The sequence below is a fragment of the Colletotrichum lupini genome, chromosome 4 (genome assembly GCF_023278565.1).
Source record: "Colletotrichum lupini chromosome 4, complete sequence".
In the NCBI taxonomy this organism is placed as follows: Eukaryota; Fungi; Ascomycota; class Sordariomycetes; order Glomerellales; family Glomerellaceae; genus Colletotrichum; species Colletotrichum lupini.
This window is the reverse complement of record NC_064677.1, coordinates 6,954,810-6,967,863: the sequence shown is the minus strand read 5'-3', so window position 1 is coordinate 6,967,863 and position 13,054 is coordinate 6,954,810. Positions and strand designations below refer to the sequence as shown.

The 13,054-nt window shown below is 41.5% G+C and overlaps 3 protein-coding genes across 3 annotated transcripts; 1 reads left to right on the top strand and 2 right to left on the bottom strand.

Moving 5' to 3' along the window:
* Positions 1 to 412: 412 nt before the first annotated feature.
* Positions 413 to 1,795, top strand: CLUP02_09167 (phosphotransferase; the record flags this gene model as incomplete). Its single annotated transcript, XM_049288146.1, has 1 exon — positions 413 to 1,795. One exon carries the CDS (start codon positions 413 to 415, stop codon positions 1,793 to 1,795), a length of 1,383 nt encoding a protein of 460 aa, XP_049145290.1.
* Positions 1,796 to 1,906: 111 nt separating this feature from the next.
* Positions 1,907 to 4,436, bottom strand: CLUP02_09166 (uncharacterized protein; the record flags this gene model as incomplete). Its single annotated transcript, XM_049288145.1, has 4 exons — positions 1,907 to 2,844; positions 3,041 to 3,179; positions 4,033 to 4,100; positions 4,151 to 4,436. 4 exons carry the CDS (start codon positions 4,434 to 4,436, stop codon positions 1,907 to 1,909), a joined length of 1,431 nt encoding a protein of 476 aa, XP_049145289.1.
* Positions 4,437 to 8,848: 4,412 nt separating this feature from the next.
* On the bottom strand, positions 8,849 to 9,088 carry CLUP02_09165 (uncharacterized protein; the record flags this gene model as incomplete). Its single annotated transcript, XM_049288144.1, has 1 exon — positions 8,849 to 9,088. A coding segment is annotated over one exon (240 nt), but the record flags the coding sequence as incomplete, so codon positions are not given.
* Positions 9,089 to 13,054: the final 3,966 nt, after the last annotated feature.

Sequence of the window (13,054 nt, the reverse complement as noted above, 5' to 3'; positions counted from 1 at the left end):
CATGTTGGTGGCTTTATTATTCTACCCCGATACCTTGGCCGGTGAACGGTAGGAGTCTAATGGTGAGGTCGTGAGAGTGAGCAAGTTTACAATGACGATGAGTGACATGTTTGTGCTCGGATTTTCTCCCACTTGCTCTCCCCAGGTGGCGCCAGCTGCGCAAGCATAGTTTGTACGGCTGATAAACGCCGAGCCAGGACTTGCATGAGATGTTAGGTGATTGACAACTTACTTTCAGCTGTGCTGACAAGTTCTGAATTTTGCTTTTCAAGTTCTGTTTTCCAATCGGCTTTTCGAATTTCGGAATTCACAAACTCGCGCAGCTGTTGCAAATTTTCTTACTCCTTATTGAGTCCATGGCAGCTTGAGACTGGACGAAGTTATCGGGACCCACCTGAGAAACGTTCTCGAAATGGATGTGGCGCTCACTGAACCTCATCAACTCTCATCCAACTTCACTCATCTCATCGCTCAGGCGCCATTCACGGGAATTAGCATCGGCAGCACTCAATTGGTATTCGCGGCAGCCACATTCTCCATCGCCATGGCTTCTCTCAAGCAGCCTCGTCATGTCGCCGAAATCATGCTCTCATGGCTAGGCCTTGAGCTCGTCTCCCTCACTGAGCTTCAAACTCTCTGGGCGGGCTACGGCCACATCTGTGCCCTCACTGCAAAGCTTGCTAACACCAATGGTGTCGCCAACTCGAATCAAAACCCGCTAGCTATCCATTCAGAAGAAGATGGGACATATCGCCTCATCATCAAACTCATCTCACCGCCACGCGCCAAGGGAACAGATGAGGGCCACCTGCGCAAGATGTTAAGCTACGAGGTGGAGCAATACTTCTACCAAGAGATTGCACCGCGATTATCAGATGATGTCGCTGTCGCAAAGTGCCTCGCTTCCACTCTAGATATGGAGGGCAAGCCCCGCAAGGAAGAGCTTGAGGGTCTCACCGCCACCATCATCACGGACCTGCGGCCAGAGTTTCCCGTGGCTGGTGAAAAGAGATTGGTCCTCAATCGCAAGCAGGTGAATGCTGCGCTGGACTGGCTGGCAAAGTATCACAGCAGCTCTTGGGCATCGCTGCCGGATGACCTTGGGCAATTTGTGCTGCCCCCGCTTGAAGAGGCGAAACGAAGGGAGGCTGGTAATGGCGTTACGGAGCCCAAGATGTGGCTGAACGGAGGGTACACATACCTTGCTACCAGACGGAAAGAATACGGATCGCTTTGCAGAGACGACTATTCCGAATGGTCTTCGGCATTCTGCGACCCCGTCGAGGGTTCATCCTCTTCGATTGCCGAGCTAGTTGCCGACTTCCTCACACCATCTGGCAGGCCGTTTGAGACATACATCCACGGCGACGTCAAGTCCGAAAACCTCTTCACGACTCAATCTGGCGACAAGGTGGCTTTCTTCGACTTCCAGTACGCGGGACTCGGAATTGGCAGCTGCGATCTCGCTAAGCTTTTCACCTGTTCGGTCCCCGTTGAGATGCTCACTCAGCACGAAGACATACCGGATCAGCTAGCCATGGATAAGGGTGAGAGGATTATTCTGGAGCAGTATCGAAGTACTCTCCTGAGCCAAAAGCCGACAGGTAAGGGGCCCGAGAATTATGATTGGGAGACGTTCGTGCGACACTGGGAGACTGCCTTGGTGGATTGGTGCCGCTTCCAGGCATCTTGGGGCTTCTGGGGAAATACAGAATGGCTCGAGGCTAGAGTCAGACATATTCTTGCCGACCAGAGTTGGCGAGATTGGCTCAAGAAGGAGACAATTAGGACTTAAAGCGACTTAGATGTTCATTATTTCGATAGATGATAGATCATTGAGGAATTATGCCAAAGACATTGTTTCTGTCTGGCCGATACTCGGTAGCAAGTTTCCAGCTTGTGATACCTATTGCATCTTTGCGCTAAACGGACAGCCTGGACCGCTCAACTGAGACATGATGAATTGCTCATAGGACTTGTCCAAGGCCCTTATCTCCTCTTTCCGCTTTTGTGCCTCCATCTCTGGCAGTGTCTCCAATCTTTCGAAGAATGGAATTTTGGGATCGGGCAGCAAGATCTCCGTGACGAGGAACACTGTTCTCACGATGAAGATGATTATGGCTGCCAGTAAGGGGTTGGCCGGCTCGATGCGAAAAGCGCTCAGTGTCGTAGGCAGAGAAAGCGCTCGAGGGAACGCCATGCCGAACCATCGCAGGCCCGGTGGGAAATAGCGGTAAGCAAAGAGATTGAAGATGGATAAACCGATGTATCGAGATTTCTCGTTGTACTCTCGAGGTGTACTCTCATACGCCTCGCAGAAAGCTATACATCCATCAAAATCTCCTGGATAGTCCTTCACAGTTCCTTTGCCTTCGACTTTGAACAGAGGACCCATGTCCCGCCAGAAGTGGTGAGCAGCAATCTGCTGCTTTTCCGTGAAACCTGACAGACCGAGCCGTATCCTCAGGCGATGCATCAACACGGCGCTGAAGGTCAGGGTGTAGACGTAGTCCTCGTTGTGGGAAAATCTTCCAGGGTACTGTCGCGCGAGCCCAGCGTGTAGCTGATTGATTCTCTCAACGGCATCTCGGCAACGTTGATCACTGGGACCGTAGTACCACCACGCCATATTGTAGTGCTCCGTCTTCTCGACTCTGTCGACGGCTTTATGGACGACTTTGCCGCCGTCAGAGCGCCACACTACTTCCGCTCCATGTAGGGGAATGACAAAGTTGGGGAAGGTAAGGGTGTAGATCAAGTTGTTGGCGAAGTCAGAAAGCTGGTAGCTTGATGTCAGACGCCATATGGTCTCATAGTCCGTCTCGGGATCCAAACTATCGATTGCTTTCGAGATCCAATGGTAACTGTCTTGGGAGATTTGAGAGTTCAAGGGGTTCATGATGTAATTGTTGCAGTTCAAAGATTTGAATATCGGGTGTATCGCAGAAGCATTTAATGTCTCTTCTGCCATTAGTATCAGAAGTGGTCCTCTGTCCATCTTATAACACGAGACAGAGCAACGATGATCGCTTTTGGGGACTTAGGAGATAGGCGTGCTCCTCTCCTGAGAGATCGACTCGACTATCCTTAGCGACGGGATTTTTGCTCGTCCCGACCTCCGCACGCGCTGCACCCCGCAATATTCGCGGGAGCGTCCTCGTGGCAATGCCTGCATAGGGCTTCGGATACAATTCAAAAGTCGCTTGAGTTAGGAATACGGTTGTATTCATTCGTCGCTTAAGTACGGGACTCTTCGGAATTCCGACGAACCCGATTAGTCAGGCAACCACCACCTAGGGAACGAAGCGTTCGGATGAATCTCCGACGTACCTCTTAGTTCTTTTCTTGTTTTCCGTTTAATATCAGCCCTGTCTCAAGTGAATAGATGCGTAGTCTAGAGCCATGGTATCCGGCTTGACAAAATGTCCGTGATTCCCGACATACCCTGTAAACGTTTCTCCCAGAGGTAGTGATATCTTAGCTCGAGGTAGGACATTTAGGCTGTGGGTACATCAGCCTGGTACGTCACAGTGATGCTTTTGCTTTCCGAAAAGAAAAATCCACTCGTGTTTGCTTGAGATATGGGTAGGCATATTGACCATGATAATTGTAACTCGTCATCTTGACATCCATGATCCATAATCCATCCGGCATGAATCTAGGACTATTGCTTGAGAATTCATTCTACTCTTCTCGGATGTTCTTAGGGCAAAAGTTTGAAAGGAAATAAGTATATTTGAAAGCCTTTGAAAGCTATCTATCAGAGTAGAACCCTAATCGCGAATCGAATCCATCTTGTTGCCTCGAACTCATACACCACCCCGAATCCTCCATCGTGCCCTTCAGCCAAGTAGTCCCGTAGTTCCAAATAGTTGAACAACCATTAATATGAAGATGGAGACCTCTGGGTTTCCTTACAAAAGGCCAGAGATGGGGATGCAAGGAAGCTGGACAGCAACGAGACCGGAAGCCTGAAGAAATCAAAGTCAGCTGAAGTCTGCGATTCGTCATATTAGTTCGGTGAGGACTCACGGTGTTGCCATCGGACTTGCAGCAGGCAACACTCTGCTTGCACTTGCTGTTCAAGAGGTCGTTGGCGACTACTGAGTGTTAGCATTAGAGAGAGACATTTGGTATCGGAGAATCTCACTTCCAGCTCCGAGGGAGGAGCATCCATCAAGAAGCTTCAAGCCGCCGTTGCCGAGGACGCCACCCAGAATGCCGGAGAGGATTCCGGATCCCGAGTTGTCGTTGACATTGGTGTCGGCGCTGACCTGGTTGCAGCAGCTGACGCTGAGGTTCTGGCCGCAGACGTTCTGTGCATCAGCGTAGGTGAGCGTGTCGAGGGTTCTCTTGACCGGAGCAGCGGTGCCAGGAGCGGCGGTGACGGTGAGGGCCATGGCAATGGCGGTGATGACGGCGGTGGAGAACTGCATTTTGAAAAGATTGAGGTAGACTTGAAGGTCGAAGTTTGGAAGTGGCAGATGATGCTGATTAAGATGGATGAGGATTGCTGAAGAGTGAAGAGAAGATGATCAGATGAGATGTGCTTGCTGAGTGTGATGATGAAGGGAAAAGAAGTCTTATCAGGGACGGACAAGCAACGCTCTTTATACATTTCATCCTGTCTTGAGAAGACTTATTCAACAGATGCTATCTCCACACATGACCAGTCGGAAGACTCTGAGATCGTCAGCAATCGCTTCACTAGTCTTCCTCAGACCCCAAGGAATGAGGGCATCCAAGCCATCCCCTGCATAGACAGTATTCCTCGCCATCTCAGAAATATCTCAAAGACGGAGTTGTCTATGATCTACATTGATCCATAGCAGTCGCTCTAGTCATTCTGATTATTCAATCCCAGCATCATTCCGGGTGTTGAAGCGCACTCCACACAACAACAATCTTACGTCCCTTGCCTTCATTCCACGTGCTGGCGTTTACTCCCCAATGCCACCATCATATCGAAGACGGCAAGGGATAATAACCAGAGTATACCAGTTTTCCATTCGACTAATCCCACATTCACGCCTTGGTAGCCATACAAATTGGATCTCCATCTATTGCGGCTCTGAGAAGCGTGTCAGAGCGCAGGGATTGAAGGAAGAGTTAACTTCTCCTTCTCATTCCAAGCAGGTGTATCCATGATTCCATCCTTGCACGACTTCAGAAAAAGATCTACATGCAGCCGCGAAGGCTCCGTTTTGAGTGCACCTCTATATCGAACAGCAAGGGGCGGGCAGTCGGGAGGATCTCGTCTATTGCAACCCGCCATCATGCTCATCATTTAGCGAAGTAGTGTATCCTTACAACGGTATAACCCGAATCTCAATCGAAAAATGATGTCGGCAATACGTCCTAGCGTTCTTTTTCAGCTGAGGGTATAAACCAATTGAGACATTTCTAGAGTTCGATGAAAAGTGATAGATGTTTAGAAAGCTATGAGTGCCCCATGCGGTATGAGTCGTTAGATTCTACTTTTGGTATTACTTCCATAGTTGTCAAAGTTGTCGGCACTAAGACTCAAGCATAACGCATTCGGCCTGCAGCTTTCTTTTTACAGTAGGCTGGGGTTCACAGAATCCCTGAAAATTTGGCAGATCTTGGCGATCTGGGGATTAGCTCTGCCGAATGCGTTGAGACACCCATTCCCAGAGTTGTCGATCTCTGTTAGTATCCCTATTATAGGGTAGTTAGTTCGAACCGTAGTTAACGAAGAGATCAATTGAACTATCTAGATATTTGCATAGGTATAAAAAGGAGGTTCTAACCGTAAGTTAGGTTAGTTACGATAATCGTAAATAGGGCCCCTAATTAGCCCCTGCGCAGTCGGCTATATACTATAGTTAAATTAGACTTCTAATCCGATACTAACTTTCTCTTTTTTTTATCAATTTAACCGCTATAGTTAGAGGTATAATTCGACCTCGGGCCTATTTACTAAGTCGTCTCCTTTTCCCCCTTTTTTTTATTCTTTTTATATAACCTATCCCTCTATTTATATAGTAACTTTTTTACTACCTACGAATTACTCTAATCCCTTATTTAGTACTACTTTTATAAAAGCGTTTGCGAGGTTATTTTTATTATTAATCTAATAGATCTCGAGTATTTTATGCCTTTCGTACGATTACCTAAGGGCTATAATATCGATTATAAGCCTCTTTTCCTTCGTCGTTCCTAATTTAATAAGGTATTCGTATAGCGAATAAGAATTAGTATAAATAACCGTTAGAATAGGTAAAAAGCTAATTCGATTAATAATCTTCTTTAGCGTCGTTAAAATTGCATAAGAGAGGTTAACGCCGTTAACTATATCGTAGACTTCCGACGCTAATATACTTCTTATTACCTACTTATTTTTAATTAACGAGTAATAAATTATATTACTATATATAATAAATTCGCTCTTACTTATACTCTCGTTAGTTAGGATAATAATATACCCTAATTACAAAATAAGGTCGTTATTATTCGTAAATAACCTATTAACAAAGACGTAAAGCTTATTAGTCGCAAGGTCGATTAGGTAATAGATAAGACCTCGATCGAGATTCGTTTATTACTACTTAAGCCGCTTATTAAGTACCTCGACGTCTCGTTTAGTTAGATTTATAGCCTACGCTACCCTAGCGTAATTAAAAGTTACTTTAGGCTAATAAATACTTATAATATATACCCCTCGCATAAGCTTAGCCTTATACCGCTTCTTAATATTAATTATATTCGGGTCGACGAGGTTAATCTTCTCGCCCTGCCCCTTTTATTAGAAAACGATAGTTTCCCCTTCGATTATAAGAATCCCGCCGTTAAATACTAGGGGGGTATTTATTATAAGGACCTCTTTTAGCTTCGCTACGAAGCCCGCTTTTTAGAGCTCCTTATCCTCCTTCTTTATAAAGTTAATATTAAATAGGCCTAATATATTATCGGTTTATATTTTAATAATCCTAAATTAGTTACCTTTATGCTCCGCGACTAGTAGGTACGGGTCGTACGTAGAGGTAATTATTAATAATTAATTAATATAAAAATCGTAGTAAGTGGCTTACTAATGGGTACCCGATTCTGCGAGCTTATATAGTAGCTTAAGTACTTTAATAATCGTGCCTTCTGGGTACTTACTAGCCATTTCTTTTAGTAAATAAGCCAGGATTTTCCTTATAAGCCCTATAGCCGATTGGGTATAGGCCTAGGTAATATTACGGCTCTAAATCTCGTATCCCTTCTTCCGTAGCGATGCTATTAGTGCTATTATTAATCGTTAGCTATAGCGCTATATAGTGGGCGATTATATAAGTAGCGTTGCCTTTTTAACGTTACCGTACCCCTAAATTATATATCTAGACTTCTCATACGGCTAGGGTATTCCTTTCCTTTTAATCTCACGAACTATTCGTAATTTAAATATACGGAGGTTTATATATTTTTCTAGGTCGTATAGGATAAATTAATAGACCCCTCGATCGCGAAGAGTGTCTACTTCGATAAGATCTAATCCCTTATATAGCTTTCTAGTAGTTATAATTACGCCTTCCTTACGTAGTTTAACTACTAGCTCGAAATCGGCTTTTTCTTTTACTATATAAAAAGTATTAATTACCTCGTTATTAGTAATAAATTGCTACGTTAGGGCTTGCCGCCGTGGTCTTTTACGACGTCTCGCTAGTAATATTAGTACCCTTTTAGTAATTTCCTCTTCCTCGTCGTCTATTAGTACTATTACGACGATTTTATTAAGGATAATTTCCTATACCTCTACCGCGGGTTATATAGCTTCCCCTAGCTCCTTTTCTTCTTATAGGCTAGAAATTACCTCGATAGGATCTATATAATATAGTCTAATTACTATAATTAATACCTCGAGTAGCTAGTCGCGATCTCTCGCGACTACGTAAAAACGCTCGTTAATAGAAATTAATTTATATAGCCCAGCCTATTATTAAGTAATTTCGCGCTATACTCGTATATCCGAATTTAGGGGTATATTTAAATTAACCCCTATGTCGGGCCTATTATGCGTAGTAATTACCTTATTAACTTACCTTTTTATACTTACCTCGCGCAATACCCGTATTACTTTTTTAATTACTTAAGCTCGCTAGCTTATATCTAGTAATAGTAGCGAGGCTAAGGTCGTTCTTAAATATACTCTAAATACTAAAAGCGTCGGTATAAGCCCGTTAGGCCCCATAGTGTCGTTATAGTATTTAAGTACCGTCTAGAGGAATTCGTTATTATCGAAATCGGGATTTTCCTTTTTAATAATTTTAAACGCTCTTTTTAACTACTAGTGCGCCCTTTCTACCTTTTTAATACTATAGTGCGCTTCGACGGGCACGACTTTTAACTATATACCGTAGGCCGTCGTATTTTCCTTAAATTCTACTAACTTAAAATTAGTACTAGCGTCGGTTCTAATACTATCTAGCGGTCCCTAGTATATATTAATCTAGCTTTTTCGCAGAGCTACCTATACTATTTTTACTTATAAATCCCATAAGAATTGCCCTATTTAGAATAATATAGCCTCGTTAATTATATATAGGACCGGTCGACTATTTAAGTAGAAGATATTAACGACAATTTCCTAATTAAAGTTAAGCTCATTACGTAATTTAAATTTAAATTTGCGTAGGCTCTGCGCATTTATTTAGCATTAGTAATATACTTTCGTTAACTACTCTAGCGCCCCTATTTTGATATTATTATTACCTAAATACTTTAAGAAGTTATATAGCCTCGTAACTAACGGGTAGCTAAATCTCTAATATAGTTATTTAAGCTTACTTTTTATTAAATAATTAATCGACTTTATATCGTTAGTAAGCCTTATAAACGCGTACCCCTATCGTCGTTTGACTATTTCGAAGTACTTATAGCTAGAGATTCTATTCCTCGTATTATCGAATATAATACCTAGTCGATCTATATCTTTTAAATATAGGAGAAATGGGGTATTAACGGGTAGGATATAGAAAGTTATCGTTCCGAAGTGCGTCTCTACTTCTACCGTACTTAGGGTAACGATTTCCTTACCTAGGCCGAAGCTAATCCTCGTAATACCCACTATTAACGTATCAAGCGTTACTAACGCGATTTTTTATAGTACTTAGAATTACCCTTTTCTTCTTATTAACTATTACGATACTCTAATATCTAGGATAATCTTATAGAAATTATCTAGGCCGTACCTTTTATTCGTATAGAATACTTATACGAGCTTAGTATTTAAGTAATCTAAGTAGTATAAAAAGGACCCCTCTAGCTACCCCTAGAATTACTTAGCACCCTATCTCTTTTCTTTAGATATTAAGAGAGTAGAATTCTGCGCTATTAGATTCGTCCTTTTACCTACCTCCGTATCCGTTATCTAAAGGACCTTCCCTTACTATCCGTAAATAAAAGCTTACTTATTAAGGGCTTCTATTACCTTTTATTTATTTAGCTTTATATATCCTCCCGAGGCTAACGGGGCGAAGAAAGAGTAGTTAATATTATCGACTTCGTTATAATCTAATTCGTTAGTATAGGGGGTAAGATCTTCCTTATTTTCTAAATTTCCTATAGGGTGCGGGTGCTTTAAGCTACTAAATTAGCTACTTTTACTAAGTTCCGTACCCCCAGATCTACCCTTATATATAACAAGGAATTAGTTAAATTAATAAGGGCTAGTTTTACTATTTACTACCCTCGATTTTCTATATTATTCGTATAATTTAGTACGCTCTTTTTTAGAGTGGTTACTTAACTAATATCTATCCTTTTTATAAATAAAATACTACTTCTTCCGTTACCCTACTCGCGAGTTAAATCTCTACTTATTTAACGAATCTAGGATTCCCTATTAGTAATTACCGTACCTAGCTTCCTTTTTTTTCTTATTATACGTTCGGTCGACTTAATACTATTAATAAGGGCCGTTGTATGCTTAGAGGTAGGTTTAATACGGTATTCTTACCTTAATATTAAAACTAGATCTTAGCCTCGAGTAGAGCGTCTCGTAGTCTTCGGGTACTTAGTATAGAGTTATTTTTACTTTTAGAACGCGCTAGATTGCGGTATAAAAATATCCGACTTTCCGCTCGTTAGTCCCCTTATTTAGCTAGGTTTTCGCTAGCTTATTAATTCGATTAATAAGCTCTTCGAGGATTTCTACTCGCAATTTGCCCTCTATTATCCTAGCTATAAATATAAAAAAAATCGCTCGTAACTTAAATAGGAGCTCTAGATTCCTATTATAGGTCTCGAAGCGGCTTCGGATTACGTTAATTATACTAAAAAAGTCGTTTCGATCGAGATTACGCACCGCTTCGTAATAGTAATTAGAGGCTTTACCTACGAGTACGACATTAATTACTAAATAGTATTAGTATTCCCTAATTCTAACTTTTTCGTAGTAATTATAAAATATTATTAAGGTTTCTTATAAGACCTTATACTTCCCCCTAGAGTATAATTTCTTTTTTAGGAAGATCTTCTTAAGGTCTATAAATTACCTCGTATTTATTACTAGATTTTTAATATCTATATGCGATCCCTGCGTCGCTACGTACTATTAATGACTTTAAGTAGTCTGCCTCCTTTCTTACTAGCTAATTAGTACCGAATTTCGTATTAATAGCGGCAACGAGCTATAGATTAAAATAGGCAGAATTATTAATTATCGTACTTCTAATACTATATTTTACCTCTATATATCCTTCTATAACGATAGATTGCCGTTAGTAATTATAAAAAAGAAATCTAGGTCGTTTACCCTTTTTTTAAATTCGTTAAAGCGATTATACGCCCTATCGACTTATACCTAGGTCTATATTACGAATTCCTCTTTTATAATCGTTACTACTAGGATTTCGTAAGGTTTTTACGATTATAATTACGCTAATAATACCCCTTGCCTAAAGAAAAATCTATTAACTACTTTTATAATTCCTAGGCTTACGCTTACGAACTATTCGTCTAGCTAATAGCTAAGGTCGTTTACGATCTCGTAAAATAGGGGTTACCCCTATAGCCCCTTTTTCTTATAAACCTTAGTTAAATAGATTAATACCGCGTTAATTTACTTATTATTAAACTAATCCGCAATTCTATATATCTACGTCCCCTAATAATCCGGGTTAATATTTACTTACTTATAAGGGATTAGGATTCTATCTAAGATCGGGTTTCGTCCTCTTTTTTTTTACCCTAACTCGCTAAGGGTCGTATTCTAGCTTATGCCCGTATTAGTAATTATTAGCGTATTTAATTTTAATAAGGATATATTTAATCTGTGCGCTAGTCGTAGTAAATCTGTGCTTTTACTACCTAACGAATTTATCGGGGTCTAAAAGATTCCTACTTCCTCTCGCCGTCTCGCTATTACTCTCGTTTTTACTATTTTTAGCGATTACTACTACCTTTTTAAATCGCTAGCTATCGTACTTACTAAGATCCTCCTTTTCGTTTAGTATAAAAGGGTAGGTTCTAGTAGTTCTTTTTAATAATAGTAGCGGTAGACGTTTATATTACCGTAATAAGATATAGTAATTAGTCTCGGGATTTTTATTAATTACCGATTTTTTAAAATTAATAATCTCGCGCCGTAAGCTAGTATAAAAAGAAGCCCTTTAGCGGCCCTCTAGAGGATTCTTTTTTTTTCCTTTAGATCCTCGTTTTTTTAGCCTTTTCTTAGGCTAATAATAACTCTAGCGGGAGGTCGTAGGACTACTTTAGGGTAGCTGCCTTCTTCCTAAGTTAATTTCTGAAATCCGTAATACTCTTAACTTAATACTATTAGGACCTCCGTAAGATCCCCGTAGTAGTAGACTTTTCTATATACTATAGATCTCTTAGCTTAATAACTCCTATAGGGTTACCTTTGTTACTAAGTAAGAATATCTATATTTAGAGATCCCCTTCTTCGATCGCGTAGTACTCTTTTATACTATATTATTAAGCCCGTTCGTCGCGCTAATTAATTAAGTAAATAATCGTCGTATAGGGAATTCCTTTTATTAATTTAGCTAGTTAATTTCTAATCGCGGGCCGGCCGCGGGGAAGTTATTTAGTAAAAAAGGCTACTTAAAGCGATAGTAAAATACTAGTTACCTAAGCGGTTCTATCGATTAGCGTAGTTTAATATAGTAGACGTTAACCTCTTATAAGTAGTAAAGGGCTACGATTACTTAATTCCGTACGGTATTTAAGAATCGCCTCCTTTTTCGTCTACTTCCGTAAGGTTAATTAGTATAAATCTCCTATCCCGTGCGGTATTAAGAAGTCGTCTCTTTTACGTAGCGAGATACCTTACTAATTTATAATAATAGAATTTAATTACTAATTAGTATTAGTATCCCTATTATAAAATAGTTAGTTCGAACCGTAGTTAACAAAGAGATTAATTAAACTATCTAGATATTTGCGTAGGTATAAAAAGGAGGTTCTAACCGTAGGTTAGGCTAGCTACGATAATCGTAAATAGGGCCCCCAATTGGCCCCTGCGCAGTCGGCTGTATGCCGCGGTCGAATTAGACTTCCAATCCGACAATCTCACTGTCTCAACTCTTTAACGTCTGGTCGGAATGGATGTGCACGGATGCCCAGTTACCGCAGGGCATCTTGGAAAATGTGTTATTGAGTACCGGCGTATCGGATCCAGTCCTCGCCGGCGCAGAGTCAGAATTCTGCATGATCCAAGTACCGTTTACCAGGACAGGGCAAAGATCTGCGTCATGCCCCTTGGAACATCGTAGGGAGACCACTGATCTGACTCTACCATAACCCGATTGAAGTCTGGCCGGGTATCATCGTCTACCTCACTTGTCGTTGAAGTGAAGGAGTCACTCTGACGACGTAGTTTTCTACATCTCCATAGGCTAGGTCGAGTGTCCAGGCCGTATTAGGGGGTTGCCCCAGTCGCTGCCAAAAAACCGTAAACGGAAGCAACGAAAGAGTCATACTTATTCCAATCAATAGCACGGAGGGACTCTACTTGTGGAAACGGTTGGGCCATGAGCTCTTGATGTATACAGTACGGGAACCGAAGTATTTGCGAGGCTCGAATTCC